The sequence below is a fragment of the Chelonoidis abingdonii genome, chromosome 10, assembly GCF_003597395.2.
Source record: "Chelonoidis abingdonii isolate Lonesome George chromosome 10, CheloAbing_2.0, whole genome shotgun sequence".
NCBI classification, from domain to species: Eukaryota; Metazoa; Chordata; order Testudines; family Testudinidae; genus Chelonoidis; species Chelonoidis abingdonii.
Window position 1 is genome coordinate 40,601,368 of NC_133778.1, and position 19,145 is coordinate 40,620,512.

The 19,145-nt window shown below is 40.9% G+C and overlaps 1 protein-coding gene across 5 annotated transcripts in view; it reads right to left on the minus strand.

Annotated features, from left to right (window-relative positions):
• CYBRD1 (cytochrome b reductase 1) overlaps positions 1-18,890 on the minus strand; it is a 57,628-nt gene extending 38,738 nt beyond the window's left edge. For 4 of the 5 annotated variants that reach the window (XR_012656647.1, XM_075070119.1, XM_075070120.1 and 1 more), the window contains exons 1-4: positions 17,929-18,291; positions 7,902-8,110; positions 4,786-4,940; positions 4,311-4,596 (exon numbers count right to left, since the gene is read on the minus strand). Coding sequence is in view for 4 of the 5 variants with exons in the window: in XM_075070119.1 (XP_074926220.1) it covers positions 4,311-4,596; positions 4,786-4,940; positions 7,902-8,110; positions 17,929-18,115 (837 nt within the window). In the remaining variant the exon portion in view is untranslated. Of the gene's footprint in view, positions 1-2,355; positions 4,597-4,785; positions 4,941-7,901; positions 8,111-17,928 lie in introns of those variants that run through there. The other variant, XM_032771040.2, reaches the window with a different exon arrangement.
• Between the last annotated feature and the right edge of the window lie 255 nt (positions 18,891-19,145).

A 19,145-nucleotide genomic window follows, 5' to 3' on the forward strand; every position in this document is an offset into this window, starting at 1 on the left:
TAAATTGGTTTAATGCTGCTAAATTTGGTTTAAACGTGTAGTATAGACCAGGCCTTAGATAGTCGAGGTAGCAAATAGAAAATAAAAGGCATAGTGACTAGTATAACAAGTTATACTGTTCACAGAATGCAGAACTTTTCACCTATAAGTTTCTGGTTCCACCATAGCCCAAGTTAAAAGTGATTAAATAGTTACTGTACTATGTCCCTTGTGAAATTAGTCTATTCCAGGCCAATTCCTGGACAGGTGTCCATATTGCTAATAAATGTGGGTGTTTTGTGTGCAGTCTCAACACCGCATGAAGGATTACATGGATATTAAAAATGTATTACATATCTCCACAGGTGATTGAGACACAATAATTGGCAAGTTTGTAGACATTCAAACTACTGCTTCCTGTGCTGTACCTGTTCTATAGATAAACAGAGGAATCTAGCCTCCAGAGTTGTTAAGATGGCACCTTTCATAAGCACTAAAGCATCTTTGTTGTTTTGTTTTTGTTAAGGGCCTTATTCAGGTATCAGGTGCTCACTGAGTCAACCTTTCAAAACACTGTAGATTGATCAGATTATGAAAAAATCACAGGAAAAAACACGGTGCAATTTATCACATTGTATAAATTACGGCGACCCTTCCTTTCTAATGCGTAACTTGTACAGCCATACTAGGATGCAGTAACTTCAAGGACATATAAATTGGTCACAGTGAACTTTAACAAGCGCTCTAAATTTCCTCACTTTTCCTCTCATCTTAACAAACATTACCATGAATGCAGAGTGCCTTCTTGATTTTAGACTCAGACTACAGAGGGATTCTTAGTGAATCCAGATTGTCTTGGGAAATATAGACACACGTAGGGTACACTTTAAAAAGACGGAAGCAGCAATCCTCTCTTTTACAAAGAGTGGGACTGGAGGTCTGATCAGGCAATGGGAAGAAAGTATTTTCCATTCTCATATCTGAATTCTATATTAAAATGTGTAGAAGTTTTTGATCTCCTAAAGACGCATGTTTTCTAAGGCCAGGTCTACACTGCGACTTTAAATCGGTTTAATGGCCGATATACCGATTTAACGCTGTACCCGTTCACACGACGTCGTCATTAATATAGAGTTAAACGGCTCCTTAAATCGATTTCGGAACTCCTCCCAAACGAGAGGAGTAGCGCTAAATTCGATAGTGATAACTCGGATTAGGGTTCATGTGGACGGAAATCGACGTTATTGGCCTCCGGGCGGCATCCCAGAGTGCAGCACTGACCGCTCTGGACAGCAATCTGAACTCGGATGCAGCGGGCAGGTAAACAGGAAAAGCCCCGCGAACTTTTGAATTACATTTCCTGCTTGCCCAGCGTGGAGCTCTGATCAGCACGGCTGGCGATGCAGTTTGAAATCGAAAAAGAGCTCCAGCATAGACCGTACGGGAGATACTAGGTCTGATCGCTGTATGGGGAGACAAATCTGTTGTATGCAGCTCCGTTACAGAACACGAAATGCCAAAGCGTTTGAATAAAAAACTCCAGGATACACAGCGCTGTGTGACAAGCGTAACGGGAAGCCAGAGACTCAAATGGACGCTCATGAAGGGAGGGAGGGGGTACTGAGGACTCCAGCTATCCCACAGTCCACAGCAGTCTCTGAAAATTATTTGCATTCTTGGCTGAGCTCCCAATGTCTGTAGGTTCAAACACAGTGTCTGGCGTGGTTCAGGGAACAGCTCCTCAGTTTATTTCCCCCCACCACCACGTGAAAAAAAAAAGGGAAAGATTGCTGTGCTATGGCGTTTGCTCAATGCACTCCGCGAAAAAGGCGCCAAAGGGTTGTCTGCTGCCTTCACAAAGGGAGGGGTGAGGCTGTACCCAGCACCACCCGGGGCAATGTTTTCTGCCCCATCAGGCACTGTGCTCTCAACACGGAAGTGGGAACTATGGGATAGCTGAGGAACAGCTACCCACAGTGCACCGCTCCTGAAATCGATGGTAGCTTTGGACCATGGACGCAAACAATCGATTTCGTGATCCCACTGTGGACGCGCTAAACCGATTTTATTAGATCTGTTTTGTAATATCGGTTTAAGCTAATTTGAAATAATCGTGCAGTGTAGACGTACCCTAAGAGGAAACGGCAGATGTCAGTAATATGGGTTGTTTTTTTTTAAACAATGTGTGTAGAAATATTTTTCTAAGCAATTAAGATCAAGCACACAGCTCTGTCAGACATATATGTAAGTGATACAGAAACCTAGGATATAACCTTGTTTACCAAAACAGAACTGTAGAGAAGTTTTCCTAAGAATTAATATACTAGCTTTTCTTGTATTGTACTCAAATGATTCAATGTTATTACAAACCCAAGCTTGTGACCCAAGGTGCTTTATTATCTCAAAGGAGCCCTAAAATAACAACAAGTAATCAAAACTATGTACGTCAATACATCACTTTGAGCTAGAAAGATTAAAATATTTGTGGGATCCTAATGTGTTTAAATATATGTGAGAAGCTGATATATAAACCAAAATGAAAATAGTCTTCAGAAGAAATGGAAAGTGGTACAGTGCCCAAAGCTCTAGTCCAGAGCTCTTTGCAACATAAATAGTGGTAAACATGAAGTAGTTATGCCACTTGTCAAAATGATTTTAGGTCTAGACACTGGTATTACAAAAGTAAATTTGGCAACCCTGACAAGCAGATTGCAAGAGAAAGGCTAATCACTTTGGACACTTGAAATTACATAAAGCCATCCACTATAATTATTTTTCTATTAGAGTAGTTTTCCATTCTTCTAGAATTATGTAAGTAAGTAAATGCAATGTCTATTTATTATATCTGAGAAAGATTTTTAGATAAAAGTAATGCATTAATACTGATTGTCAAAGAAAGCTACAGAAGTGCAAAGCACTTTTACAAATGTTAAATTAATTGCCTAAGTTAAGCATTACATAAATCTTCAATTTACAAATGAAGAAAGTAAGACAGAGGTTATAAGATTGGAGTGAGCCAGTGGCAGAGGTGGGAAGAGAATCCATGTGTATGTCTACACTGTAATTAAAAACCTGCAGCTAGCCCATGCCAGCTGTCTACCCCGCAGTTAAACAGCCCCTTACCCCAAGCCCCATAAGCCCAAATCAGATGGCACAGACTAACCACTGGTTTCTAATTGAAGGGTAGACATAGACCATATGTCCTGACTTCTACTTGTGCCTAAACCATTAGACACTGCTTTCCTTATCTTACTGTTCCAGATTAAAATGGAGAAAAAAAGGCTTCAAAATATTAGCTTGTAAGATACAACCATAAAGAACAATACTGTACTGGTTCCAGAGGCCAAGGGAAAGGATTTGATGACCCAATACATAGTTTTTGTAATTCTATTAATAAAGTGAATGTAAAAGCTGCATATATTTCAAGACAGGTCAAATGCTGCTGTTAGATGTTTACTCGTAGCTCACATGGATTTCGGTAGCAATCACATGTATACAAGGGTGAATGCTGGCTATAAATCTATACATGTCCTAGAGCTGGTTTAAAACCTATTCAAGATGTTGATGAATGCTTATTAAAAAAATAAATGGAAAAAGCGGGTCAAAAACAACATGACATTTTAGTGAAAATTTCAACAAAAATTCTGTTTAATTTCTTTCCTAATTAAACAGTTTTGGCCAAAAAATTTGAATAGTGTGATTCTGAAAATTCCAGAGTGACCTCAGTTCTCATGGACTTCAGTGGGAATTGAGAATGCTCATAAGCTTTGAGAATAAGGCCCTTAAGAAAGTGGAACAATATTATAGAACAACATAGGCATGTGCTAATGGATAAATTCTGCACTCTGCTGTGCATATATAACTCTCCTTCATGCCCATTCACAGCATAACTCAGGGCAGTGTTTTGTCCCAGTCATAATAACTGGCTAAAGAAACTAGTGAAGTGCATAGAAACAACCGATACATTAAGATGTGATGTGGAAATTATTTTCCCATTAGATGCTTTTTAAAATTCTGTCCTTATTCCAGACATACTACCTTTTTTTAAAAAGGCACAAATCTCAACATGTTTTTTCATCCCAGTCCTCAATTCTTTTAAACAGAGGTACAATAAGGAATGTCATGACAAATGTGGATCTTACTGAATTTTAAAGACCTTTTCAGCTCATACTAGTTGTGCAGAAAAACTGAACTGCATTAAGCAAGCCTGATAGAAGTTCCCTGTTTACATACCAAATGTAATCAACAGCTGGATAGGAATAGCGTTTTTTAATAATGTAAGACTGCATCAGTTTTGTGTACTCCCTTTACATGGTAGACCGTTGCCCTACCTCATCAAGTTTGAGGTTTCGTTTTCTGGCTGCTGCTTCACTATTGAACTCCACATCAGATTTATCTGTATTGCTGCAGTCTGTCATAGTGGATTCCTCTTCTGTACCTTCAGGTGTCCCTCCATTTGGTTGCTGAATTTTAGAATTCTCTTCTGGTGGGCGTTTCCAGTGGGGTCTTGTTGCCATCCACAAAATAAGAGCACCAAAGATAACAATCAAAAGACCAAGAGTGTTGACAAAAATCGCCTCTGGTGGAGATGTGTTATATGCAGGTGCAGGAGTTTTCCTTTGAGGGAAAAAATAAATAGAACTGTTTTAAGGACAATCATCTTAAAGTTGCCTAAAAAAAGACTACTATTCATGTTGTTAAAAATAAACAATGGATCAATACTAGAATACATTGTTGATCGTTTTCAATGGTTGAACTTAATGAGCAAACAAGTGGAAGAGTGAAATTATGAAATATAGTACTTACAGAGCAAAAATAAGTTTCTCTGTGAATCCCATGAGAGCTGTTGCAATCACTGTTGCAAAGATGAGGAGGCCAGAATAAATATGTATTGGCATGAGAGATGCTCGAAGAGAAACTGGAGCGAAGGGCAGCAGAAAGACAGCAAAACCTAAGACAAGCTAAACACAGAATACAGATTCAGCATTAAAACCGTGAAAGAAATCTGCACTTTTAAATAAAAATTGAAACCATGATAAAAGGTTCGTTTTTAAGGTGTCTAAGGTCTGAACCTAATTGGACTAGGAATATAGTTTTAAGTATGTTGCCCTATAGAAATGTTTCCCAAACTTGGGATGCCACTGGTGTAGGGTAAGCCCCTGATGGGACGGGACGGTTTGTTTACCTGCTGTGTCCACAGGTCCGGCCAATCACGGCTCCCGGTGGCCACGGTTCGCTACTCCAGGCCAATAGGAGCTGCTGGAAGCGGTGTGGACCAGGGGACCAATTAGTCTGACCTGTATAGGACAGGCCATAGAATTTCACCTGGATACCCCTCTATTAAGCCAAGTAACTTAAGTCTGACTAAAGCATATCTTCCAGAAAGGCATCAGGTCTTGATTTGAAGACATCAAGAGATGGCAAATCCACCATTTCACTCTGTGGTTTGTTCCAGTGCTTAATCCCACTCACTGTTGAAAACGTGCATCTTATTTCTAATTTAACTTTGTCCTGCTTTATCTACCAGCCATTGGCTCTTGTTGTGCCTTTCTCTGCTAGCCCTGGTCTACACTGTGGGGGTGGGAATTGATCTAAGTTACGCAACTTCAGCTATGTGACTAACGTAGCTGAAGTCGACGTACTTAGATCTACTTACTGCGATGAGTTTACTGCTGCCGCTCCCCTGTTGACTCTGCCTGCGCCTCTCACGGCAATGGAGTACAGGAGTCGACAGGAGAGCGCTCTGGGGTCGATTTATTGCATCTAGACTAGACGTGATAAATCGACCTCTGCTGGATTGATTGCTGCCCACCGATCCAGCGCGTAGTATAGACATACCCTTACATCAGTGGTTCCCAAAATTGTTCCGCCACTTGTGCAGGGAAAGCCTCTGGCGGGCTGGGCCAGTTTGTTTACATGCTGCGTCTGCAGGTTCGGCCAACTGTGGCTTCCAGTGGCTGCGGTTCGCTGTTTCAGGCCAATGGGAGCTGCTGGAAGTGGTGGCCAGCATTAGGAGGTCATGTTGAGTTACTTATCCATTAAGATCCCTAAGTCCCTTTCAGAGTCTCTGTTTTCCAGGATAGTGCCCCCATTCTATAGGGATGGCCTGCATTCTTTTCTGTTCCTAGATAGATTACCTTTTACTTCACTGTATTCAAATACATTTTGTCCAAATAGGGCAGGTTAGAGTACCATATCCATAGGAACAAGGTATCTTCTAGCTACAGTACTGTATATGAGCATAGCCTCAGGAATTCTACTGAAATATAATTATTCAGACTATTAATTTGTAACAACTTATTTAATCACATTAAAACTTTTTTCTTTAGGCACTACTGCTTCGCTAGAGAAATGTTGAATGGTGGGAATGGTGGAATGTCTATTAATGAGAGTAATACTTTTTATATTTCAATAGGCCCCTGTAGGGAGCCAGGGTGGCTTCCCTCCGAACCTAAGGGTAAAGAGCCACTCTCTCAGCCTGAGGGGGCAGGGCCAGACCAAGCTTATTCCACCCCCTGGAAGGGGAGGGATGGAACAGAAAGTACAAAGGGCGGGGCCCTTAGCCCAGTCAGGGCAGCACCAGGGAGGGAGGCAGATGCAGACCGCTGGCTGCTCCCTTCAGGCCCTGGAACAGGAGAAACCTGACCTGGAGAAAGGACAGGGGCTACTAGGGCTACCCATCGCTGAATACCCGGACGAAATGGAGGAGCCTGAGGTGGAGCTGGAGCTGCCCACCGCCAAGTACCTGAAGGAGCCCTGAGGCGGAAGGGGAGCTGGAGTTGTCAGCAGCGGAATACCCAGACAAGCTGGAAGGACTGGAGGGACTCGCTCAAGGGACTGGGTAGGAAGGAGCCCAGGGACAGAACTGCACAGTGAGGTGAGTCTATTTGGTCAGTGTGTTCCGGAGGGACCCCGCTGACCCGGTGGCGGGACCCCCTGGCACTGACAGGGCCCTGGGCTGGAATGCAGTGGAGTTGGGTGGGCCTGCGTTCCCCTACCCCGGCCAACCCACCTTGGGTAGCAAAATCCCGATAGCGCTATAGATTCTTGCTGGTGCTCCCCTGCCTGAGGGGCGCGCTATAGAGTCTTGCTGGCGTCCCTCCCTCTGCTAATTCCGTAGTGACAGACGGCCTGATGCAGGCCGGCCATGGGACAGTAGCTACCCACCACCCCCAGCAGCTCGGTGGGCCAACTGATGCAGGTCACAGCCCCTCATAAGCCAGTTGCTCCTTTAGTCAGGAATAGAGAGTATGCTGAACAGCGATGCAAAATGCTCCCCCTTTGCAGTATCAGAACACACTGACTCCACGGGATTCCCTGCTCTTGCCAGCCTGGGGAGTGAGGGACAAAGCGCAGGAGTGGCTATTTTCTGTGTTTCCTCTTGACCACTAGGTAACCAAGGCCTCTTTTTATTGTACTGGCTTCAGCTCAAAATGCAGAATCACTAAACTGAACATAAAGAAAATGACACATATTAAACTTGTAGTGTACGTCTCTACACAACAAGCAAGGGATGTGATTCCCAGGTCGTGTACACATACTCATGCTAGCTCTTATCTGAGCTAATACACTAAAAATAGTAGTGCAGCCATGATAGCACAGGCTAGCTTCCCTGAGCACAAACTCACTTGAATCCCTTGAGTACATACTCAGGACGACTAGTCCACGCCACTTCCGCTGTTGCCCATGCTATTGTGGTAATACTGCTATTTTTACATCAAAGTAAGATGAACAAGTTACAGGATCCTTAATATTTTTAATTGTTTGTGTGTTTTATTTGCACATTTGCAAAATTCAGTAAATCAAAATAGGTCTCCCAGTAGATAATGTAAATTAGTGAGGCTCTACTGTACTTTAATTAATTATAGAACACATTCTTCCATTTTATATCTTATTTATAAATACATTCGTTAAATTCTGACCTGCAGAGTATAAAATATAACAGCAGTCAGTCCAATCCAGCTGTGCAGACTGTACATGTTGGGAATGTTCTTGGCATTGTGGAAATCAAAAACAGCTACCAGAGAAACAATTGCAAGAATCATTGCTATGGTATTTAACCCAGCATGGATGAATTTAATCAGGAGTTTGCTGCATTTCCAGGTCCAGGGCAATCTGTACACAATAATGGCTGAGGAGGGAATAAAAGAAAGATTTAACAGTAAATCTCTTTTCTATAAAGATTTTGATAATCATGCATAATTCAAATCATTCCAATGTAAACTACAGAACAGGAAAAACTTTAGAGTAGTCAGATTTTCTCCCTCCCACTTCATAGTGTTCATTAGTTCCCAACATACAATTCAGGCCAAAGCATAACCTCCAGGGAGAAACTTTCTTCTAACTTTTTCATAGAAGTTTTGCCTAAGCAGGTTAAAAACTAACAGCAAACAAGTGTTAGGCCCTGCTCCTGAAGCCTGATCTGTATGGGATCCTATGGGGCACATGGGTCCTCTTTTGCTGATAAAATTGCAGGATTGGGGCCTAATTCATTAATTCATGGGATCATATACTGGAAAAAATTTATTTAGATGCCTTTACTCACTTTAAATAGTGCCTTACTCCACAAGTAGCTCCGTTGCCGCAATGAGACTATGTATGGAGTAAGATGCTACTCAGTGAGAGTGAGGGAATCAAAATCTGACCCTTAAAATCTAAGGGGTTCAGCAAAACTTAATCTTGTATCAATATAGTTTTTAGTATATGCATATTGCAAAAGAACGCTAGCAAATTGTACATTTTATCTAAGTCTGAAAGCATTGCTCTCCTATCAGGTACTGCTTTTTTAGTTATCACACGCCCCTTCCTGAGAAAATTTGTGGAATGAATCGCTGTGCAATTGTTATTACTAATTCAGAACCCACTGTATGTACACAAGTCATGTCTTTTTTGGCACTGACCCCTTTTACACAGCTGTTGGTCCTTAAACTATATTATTTACAGAAAGGAGAGGCTGCATCTGACTCTGGAATGCAGATGAAATAGCATTATCTTAACTGCTCACCAATAAGAAAAAGCCAGATTATAAGCACGGGTCCCTCCCTTCCAAGGAAATATCAATGAAGGGAAGAAAAGCAATTGAATGAAGAGAGGCAGAAATTTATCACTTTAATATAAAAAAATCCAAAAATCATTTAATGGTTGGAGGGGACAGTCCCTTCACAATTAACAAAGCAATAGTTTCTTAACAATGAGCTAACTGATATAAACCTAAATTAATTTTTCTGGCTGTAGCCTGGCATTCAGATGTGTTAGGCTCAAGCTGAGAATATACAGTTAACTATGCTGAAAACAAAAGAATGAGAGTATTCCTAGCTATATGAAATGTTCCCACTCTGAGGGAGCATGAATGCATTATTATGTACACCACGGGGGGTTGGGGTGAGTATATTTCTTTACTTTTCCCCAGTAATATAAGGATAAAATCACTGCTTAGCAAAAGAAACAGCACTCGTGCTTTCAGTTCACTACTGCGCTATAATCTTAGCATTAATGAAATTATATGTGATAGGAATCCTGAAAGGAAATATTTATTGTCTGTGTTTGGATGAGTAATAATGAATGCCAAATTGCTTTTATGCATTTGGATTTTATTTGGGTACAATGCATGCCAGAAATTACAGAATTTCACTACAGAATTCACAAAGAGAACTCTGTTCACAAATGGAATGGCCTTGAATATGAGCAGGTCTCAGATCAATGTAAATTTCTACATCCTATGGGAAACATAACAGGAATGAAAAAATCCTGTTAATATAACTGTGCATACAGCATTTAGATATTTTATGGGGTTTTGTTCAAGAATGGGATACAAGTAAAGCATGCAATATTCAAACTCAAAAAAGATTGCAGCCTCATTTTAAAGACAGCTTGGCAGGAGTCAAACCACATGACATAGCAAAGATTGCTACAGTTCAGCATGTCAGTCTCATGATTACTGTCTAACAAAAAGGAAAATGCCTTGCCTTGTCCTACTATGAATGAAGCTAAGTAGCATAATCATAAACAACTTCTTGAAGATTTTCATGCAATTATTCCCAAAGTTTTCTGAAAATAATGTGGGCATAGTTTTGCCCTCTGATATACAAATGCAACTTCTATTATTAATGGGTAACTGAGGGCAGAATATGGTTCTTTATATTTTACAAACTAATAAATAATATTTAAAACATTGAGAAACATAGATTTCCCATTACATTTGAAATTTTTTTATCTCAAATTAAAAATAACTTAGAGTTACGAAGTTTTAAGCCAGTTCCAGAATATTATTCCTTAACTCTGAAGAGTTATTGGCTAATTTAAGGTTAGCTGGATTTTATTTAGGATAGGTGACTATTAACGGTGTTACCTATCAACACAATATTTATTCACACACTCAGAGGACAGGAGCTTTGAGGCATCCCCCTGAACTAAATGATAATCAGCTGAAAGAGTTTACATTTCTTATGATCTTTAACTCGCATGTAGAGCTGAAGGAATAATTGATTTTTTTGGCTTGGGGGACAAACCAGAAAAAAATTGGTTAGTTTCAAACCAAAATGAATTAATTTTTGGTTTCTTGACAAAATGAAAAATCAAACCAAAACCAAAAAAAATTGTTTCAGATAAAAAACACCCAAAACAATGAAAAAAAAAAAACAACACAAAACAACTTTGTTGGGGGAGAGGAGACTTCATTTAGTTTTTGGGGTGTTTTTCGATCCACAATGGTTTTATTGTTTGGTTCCTGATGTTTTTCACTTTTCAACCGCAATAACTATAATTACATTTTGAAATGAAAAGTCCAACCATTTTATTTCAAAATGATGAAAACCAACTGTTTGCCTTTTTTCAGAAAAAAATCCATTTTATATTGGCTGAAACTAGTCACCAAATTTTACCTGAATTCACAAATAGTTTTGGTACCCTGAAAAATGCATTTTTGGGTCATATTTTCTATTCAGTTGACTGGAACTAGGTGATCCTAGCTCTTTACTTAAAGCGTGTAGCTTCTCTCTGGCAGCAACAGTGGGTCTAGGTTGGCATAAGAACATAAGAATGGCCGTACTGAGTCAGACCAAAAGTCCATCTAGCTCAGTATCTGTCTACTGACAGTGGCCAATGCCAGGTGCCCCAGAGGGAGTGAACCTAACAGGCAATGATCAAGTGATCTCTCTCCTGCCATCCATCTCCATCCTCTGACAAAACAAAGGCTAGAGGACACCATTCATCTTACCCATCCTGCTAATAGCCATTTTATGGACTTAACCCATGAATTTATCAGTTCTCTTTTAAACGCTGTTATAGTCCTAGCCTTCAAACTTCGTTCAGGTAAGGAGTTCCACAGTTGACTGTGCACTGCGTGAAGAAGACCTTTCTTTTATTTGTTTTAAAACCTGCTGCCTATTAATTTCATTTGGTGACCCTAGTTCTTGTATTATTGGGATAAGTAAATAACTTTTCTCTGTCACTTTCTTCAATCACTCATGATTTTTATATACCTCTATCATATCCCCACATTAATCCCTCTTTCCAAGCTGAAGAGTCCTACCTCTTTAAATCTTTCCTCATATAGGGGCCCTCTCAACCCCATATCATTTAGAGCCCTTTTCAACCTTTTCTAGTGCTAGAATTCTTTTTTGAGGGTGAAGGGACCACATCTGTACACAGTATTCGAGATGTGGCGCGTACCATGGATTTTTTAAGGGCAATATATATTCTCAGTTTTTATTCTCTATCCCCTTTTAATGATTCCTAACTTCCTGTTTGCTTTTTTGACCTCCTCTGCACACTGCGTGGACATCTTCAGAACTGTCCATGATTGACTCAAGATTTTTTCCTGACTCGTTGTAGCTAACTTAGCCCCCATCATATGATATTTATAGTTGGGTTATTTTTTCCAATGTGCATTTACTTTACATTTATCCACATTAAATTTAATTTGCCATTTCTTGCCACAAACACTTAGTTTTCTGAGATTCTTTTTTTGAAGTTTCATTCACAGTCTGCTTTGGTCTTTACTATCTTGAACAGTTTAGTATCATTCTGCAAACTTTTGGCCCCCTCCTCTTTACCTTTTCTCCAGATTCATTTTGAATAAATTGAATAGGATGGTCGTAGGGTGACCCTTCGGGAAACACACTAGTTTACCCCTCTCCAATTCAGAAATCTACCATTAATTCCTTCCCTTTTTCCTGTCTTTTAAGCAGTTCTTAGTCCATGGAAGGACCTTCCTTTTTATCCCATAACAGCTTAATTATATAAGAGCCTTTGGCGAGGGAGCTTGTCAAAGGCTTTCTAGAAATAATAGATATACTATGTCACTGGATCCCCTTGCCCACATGTATTTTGACCCCTTCAAAGGAACTTCTAATAGATAATAGACGCATTTCCCATTACAGAAACCATGTTGACTATTGCTCAACAGTTTATGTTTTTCTATGTGTCTGACAATTTTATTCTTAACTATTGTTTCAACTAATTTGCCCGGTACTGACGATGATGACTCTGGTGTTTCAAGGGAAACAAGGAGTATGTGGCATCAGATGTTGCTCTGGCCTCAAGAGACAGTACTTTCTTTCCACATAGTCTTAAATTTTATAAGGTAGGTTTCCCTTTATTCTGTATCAAAGACCACCTTTGTAGCTTCATGGCCAATTAAGTGTATCCAGGTATTCTGGATAAAGTAACTGTAATTCTAGTGGGCAGTTTTTAAGCTATACTTCATCATATGGAAAATCCTATCTGAATGTTCCTGGCTGTACAAGATCAGATTGGTGCAACCTCTTCTTTGAGTTGTAGCATGAGGTACACACTCAGCAAGAATTATCTCATGATAAAAATAACTAATAGCTTTATCAACAATCCTATATCCATCACATCCCCTCATTTTCAGCCCTTCTCAAAATATTTTGGAATGTACCTCAGTTCCTCAATTCTCTGTTGGTAAATTAGTTCATAACTTTCCTACTAAATGCTAACCTAAGCATAAGATGCCTTTTCAATTAATAAAAATAATTTCATTTACCATTAAACTCTTAAAATTTATAGAGGCCCAACTTAAGATAGGACTTGTAATACATCACAGAGCTAACACTCTAAATAAACTGGGAAGATTTATTCCATCGTCCCCATTGATGAATACTGGCTTACAAACCTTTCTACATCTTCCTGAGATTCCTTCATAAATAAGAAAGTTACATTTAAAATTGTTTAGAAACTTGGTTGGCACAAATAGATTGAGGAAGATGTAATGCATTTTCTATCATCTTTTTATGAAACTTTCAGAATTGAATTATAAGGGCAAAAATTCCACTGGGTTTTGGATAAATTGTGGGAATGGATATTTATGTGTCCAAGAGCTTAGCAACTATTCAGACATGCTAAAGTTCCTTGGTCACCCATTTTTGCATCATCCTAATTTACTGTAGTATTTCTTCTTGTAAAGGCAACTTCAGGAAAAAGTTTGGGTTCCACAATAGTTGCTTATTTGTGTCTCTTTGTGAGAGTGCCATAGGAGTTGTTCAGACCATGTTTGAGACCCAGTTGTTATGGCCTCCATAACTGTAATTGAACTTGAATTATTTGCTTCTATTATCCATTTTACAGTGACAAATGGGAATTTTGCAGGTGCAACACAGATGTATTCAAAGTTTTGTGAAACTAAGGAATTCCAGTGAAAATGTTGCCCTTAAAACTCAGATGATTAAGGGCTCACCATCCTTTCCACTCCCATGAGTGGAGGAACCTAAATTATTTCCTGTTTATGTTCATATACTGGCACCATGCCCATCACTGTGATAGCTAGGGGGCAGTTCAAGGTGGACATAAAAAAATACCACTTTGAGGCATTCTCCAATCCTGCACAATCCTCCATCAAAAAGATACTGAAACAGTGACAAGTATTTCTAAAAACTGCTATGAAATTACTTTCTTCATTAAGAAAATTAATATTTAATTTAGCTACATTAAATATGCATGCTAATTTCTGAAACTGCCTATGTTTGTACACGTTGTTGTGTCAAAACTCATCTTGGTGGTGGAGCTGGTGCCGTGCAATAAATATTTTTTACCTTTGTGTAGGGGCCCATGCACCTTTTTCTTTCACCAGCTCATTTACTATGTCTGTTCTCCAGTTATGCTTATTCTTGGGTCGCTTACAGATAACAGCAAAACAACCAGCTTTGTCCCTTTTTCCCGCACTGAATTTACATTTTCTCAGTCATTTTACAAGTCTACTTCTCAACCACTGTCCATGCTTCTTTTTCATACCTCACACTTCTGCTTTTCCAAAACTTTCCACCCCCTCTGTTTCCTTCCATCCCACCCTTAAATAACCACTGTGCTCATTCTATTCTCAGTTTGTGATGATCTGGTTACCCATTCATATCCCACAGTTAAGTTTAATTTGAGATTCCATTCTAATACAATATTAATTACTTTGAAATTTTACCTCTTTTCACAGTATGTAAACAAAAGGGTGCCCTATTTTAAGGCCTGATCCAATTCCAAATCCCTTTGAAGTCAATGGTAGTCTTTCAATTGACTTCAGTGAATTTTAGATCAGGTCCATAATCTTGTTGTTTATGTTCTTAATCTTGTATTAATCCCAACTTCTTGCACAATCTTCTTTTCATTCTCCACAAGTGCTTTTCCTGTTATTTGACAATATTAACTGTACTCAGAGTTTAATATTACAGATAATTCTTTTACCAATGACTTCTTTTTACACTTATTTCTTTTGAGATGTGATGACCTTTTATTTACTTTTTTTAAAAATCCCCTATGTAAATATTGCTTTAAACAAAACCTTTGATCACGGCAGAAGGGCATACCAAATCTCAGGGTGGTGATGTAAAGGTCTATAGAGAGAAACTTGTCTACTTTCTGCAAAAATAAATTCCCCTCCTTGTAAATAAAAGTTGTTAGTTTGATGCAGACTGATTAAGGGCCTAGGAACAGAGTCCTTGGTGGTTCCTCCCTCAGGGGGTGGGGGAACCTGACCAAGCCCAGTTATCTACATTGAGTGGTCACAACACCAGCCCCACTTATGTACTATTTGCAGGGGGTGGCCTGCCCTTTGTGGGCCTCTTTAAGTCTCTCTGGTTGGGAGATCAAAATGGAAGTCACAAACCCCCATGCCTTCAGGAATACGTTCCCTGTGAGGTCCCAGAAAAAGGGATTGGGGAGGGGGGTGCTAATGAATCTACAGTGCTGTCAACAATGCAGTCCCAAGGTAAGGGGTTTGGAGAAATACCTCTAGCTGGATCTCCATAGCAGGCTCAACCTGTCTGTCTTGCCCTCAGAGTCTGCAGTATGCTCTTCAGTGGTTGAGGTCTCCTACCTAGGCATTCACTCTGCAGTACCAGGAGTCACTCCTACAGCCTGGTGCCTAGGGCAGTGGTTCTCAACCATGGGTACACGTATCCACGGGGGTACCCAGAGGTCTTCCAGGGGGTACATCAACTCATCTAGATATTTGCCTAGTTTTACAACAGGCTACAGAAAAAGCACTAGAGAAGTCGGCACAAATTAAAATTTCATACAATGACTTGTTTATACTGCTCTAATTACTATACAATGAAATGTAATGACAATATTTATATTACAGTTGACTTTTATTTTATAATTATATGGTAAAATGAGAGAGCAATTTTTTGGCAATAGTGTGCTGTGACACTTCTGTATTTTTATGTCTGATTGTGTAAGCAAACAGTTTTTCAGTGAGGTGAAACCTGGGGGTACGCAAGACAAATCAGACTCCTGAAAGGTGTGCAGTAGTCTGGAAAAGTTGAGAACCACTGGCTTAGGGAAATCCTGCTCTTTCCCCCCTGTTGACTGGAGGGGCATACTGTATGATTGACAGGGTAAGAAGGGTGGGACTAGTTCTACCAAAAGGGCCTCTCTGGCCTCTTCCCCACCAGTGAGCATCTAGTCACCCTGTCATAGGTCTGATCCATCTTCTACTGAATACGAGCTTTACCATTAAATCAGATCCTAAAACTGCCCTTCATGTGATCTACTGAACCTATTAGAAATGGACAAAAAAGAAATAGTTTTACTTTAAGCTACCAAACTGGGACTACTTCCCCACTGAAGGAATGAGTTTTGGATTTTATTTTTTAAATCACAACTCCCTATCCCAACCAAAACTAAAAGGCCACCTGACCCTTATGTTTTGATTTTAAATCTGAGGCTCTGTCTACACTGAAAAGTTACATCAGCCTAGCTGCGTTGGTCAGGGCTAATAACCCCCACTGTAGAGTGCTTCCATCAATGTAGATAAACTGGTTTGGGTAGGTGGTATTGCCACTCTGAAAGAAAAACTTCTTCCATCTGCATAGGTTGTGTCTACACTAGGAGGCATACCTGACATAGATACCCCCTAGTGTAGATGCAGCCTGACTTTACTGCTGCAGGAATGTGCTTGCAGCAATTTCCTATGAAATATCAAGATGTTTTGGACTAGTGAGCTTACTGGATGAATCTGGACCATCATTCAGCAGTGAACCAAACAAAAGCTTTGGTATTTAAAGTGGTCAAAAATCACCTTCTAAATTAACCACTACTGCAAAAAGTGAAGAAAAAACCAAACCCTGATTTACATTTATATTGATTTTTTTTCCAAACAAAAAGACTAGAAATGATTCCCTGCCTTCCCCCAAAGAAGTTTAAAAGCTGAACAAAAAGAAAAAAGTGGTAAAATAATCTGGTATTTTACTTTTTTTTTTTCTGCACTGCACCTGGACATTGTTAATGTAGGACTTGATTCTGCTCCTATTGAAGCCAACAAGAATTTTGCCAGATTGCAGTAGGAGCAGATTAGTGGAACCTTTTTATTATTCTTCTGTGTCTATTTCTTCTATCATTCTATCCCTTTTTTTCCACCCAACACTTACCATTTTCTGATGCAGTCTAATGCCTTTATTTTTGCACTTTTTAGTCTCAATTTGGACCAAATCATAGACATAATATTGTCACTGTTATTCCACTCATCCAGAGCTTTCCTACCATTTTCTCTATTGTTTAAAGCCTAATAAAAGAATCGAAACTTTTCCTCTTCTCCCCCTTATTACATAAAGATACAATTGTGCACCATATTCTGTCTTCATTCGGTGTTTCTGGGGAGCTAGCAAACATTCGAAGTAATAAAATTTAAGTCACTATTGTCCAAAAGGGAAAGTAACTATTAGCCCTTTCTGAACAATCTCTGCATTTAGAACAAAGATGCCAGGGACTAATTTCGGTGCAATTGTTTAACAGGAGGCGCTTGAAAGTCAGTGAAAGTTTGAAGATTACGCAACCAAAAATAGAATTATTGTAACAGCTCCCTTCCTGCCCTGGTCATTTCACAAAAGTTACGTTGCCGGGTTAAAATTAAATAAAACAAGAAGTGGAAGCCTGATGGGGCGATTTACACTAAAACCAGGCTGACTGATTACTTTCTAAACGGCATTTAGGATGCTGCCGTTTGCTCTGGCTAAGGCAGACCTTCCCTAGGCATGGTTTCAGTGGTGCAGAACCTCTCTTCTCTTTTCTGATTTGCCTGTTCACGGGGCTGTAAAGACCCAAACACAGCATGATGAAGAGGCGCAGATAACGCGTCAGCCCTGACATTTCGTTCCACCACTTGCATAAATGCTGCACTCGCTTGCCTGCCGTGAACACACCGCAGCGTTACTCGCGGCGCAAAGAAATGCCAGGCTAGGGTAGATAAGCGGCCCCAGAGCAAAACACACCCAGCAGCTTCAGCGAATGACGAAAGCCCCGTTGTCCCTTCTCCGGGCGGGGGCTGGGCGCTCACTCGAGAGAACCAGACTCTCTAGCTTGATACTGTCAACAATAACAACGGCCACACGAGTCTATTCGCTGCCTTGTCCCACCAGCCCCATGCTCCGCTCCTCTCCCCACCGCCCCAGGCACTCCCTGTCCCTCCTCCCACCCCCTGCGCTTCCTTCACCCCTCACGCACCGATCCCCTGGATGAAGATGAAGCCGGTAATGATGAGGACCGGGTGCCAGTTGAACTCCGCCGAGCCCCCGTCCCAGCTGAGCCCCTCCCGGTAATGAAAGACCCAGACGAGGGCGAAGAGCACGGAGAGGAAGCCGAGCAGCAGCGCCGAGACCAGCAGCACGAGGAAGAGCCCGTAGCCCTCCATGTCCTGAGCCCCGCACGCAGTCCGCAGCCAGAGGGGCAGGCGCTGGCGCTAAACCCCTTCCGTCGGGCAGCGCAGCCGGGCCGGAGCGCCAGGGGGAGAGGAAGTGGGAAGGGGGCAGAGAGAGGCACACCCCGCTCCCTCCCCCGCTGGATGTGTGGCTCTCAGCAGTTCAGCAAGTCATGAGCGTGGCAAGCCAAACGCAGCTCGTCCAAGACGGACTCCTCTGGTGACTGACAGGCTGAGTTACCGTTTGCCCCACCTAGGGGTTTAGCATTGTGTTTGGGGAATGGGTTATTATCTCTCTTTCCTTTGGGTCCCTTTCTGGGCTGGTAGGGTGTCACCACTGGCTCTCTTTTTGATGAAAAGTCTCATGTTTAAGATTTTGAGGAAACACTTTTCTCCCAATCCCTCACATTTTGAATATTGGCGAACAAAGTGTTTTTCTATCTCAGTCTCTCCTTTTTCAGATAGTTTGCACTGTCCTCCTCTGGATTTTGATGCTTTCTCTCTCCCTGTTTCCACTTCTGATTCATAGCCCCTGATTTTATATTTGGTAACAATCAGCCTTAGTTTTATACCTTTCGCTGTAGTGAGGTAGTCTGCTGAAGTGGCAAAAGCTTATACTGAGGCAGACTACAAGGATTTAGAGACAGACTACAAAGACAAACGTAGGCAGCCAAAATCACAAAATAGATTCAGAACAGTACAGAGAAAAACGAACAGACATATACAAAGACACAGTAGAGAAATATACTTGGAGACAAAGATTTAGAGTATGTCTACACTGCACTCTAAACCAGGGTCTGTGGGACCCTAGCAGCATGTGATCGCTTAGCCTGCTCCAGTAGCTCCAGCTGGAGGTCCAAGATGGCTTTTTTTAGTTACTATGAGCAGGACTTGAAAACTCCACTTACCTATTCACTGGCAGTGAGCAGTGTACTTGATGTTTCCAAGCCCAGTTGCTGGACCCGGGTCTCACAGTTGTGCTAATGTGTCACTACTGCACTATGCAGACCTTCTGACTTGGGTC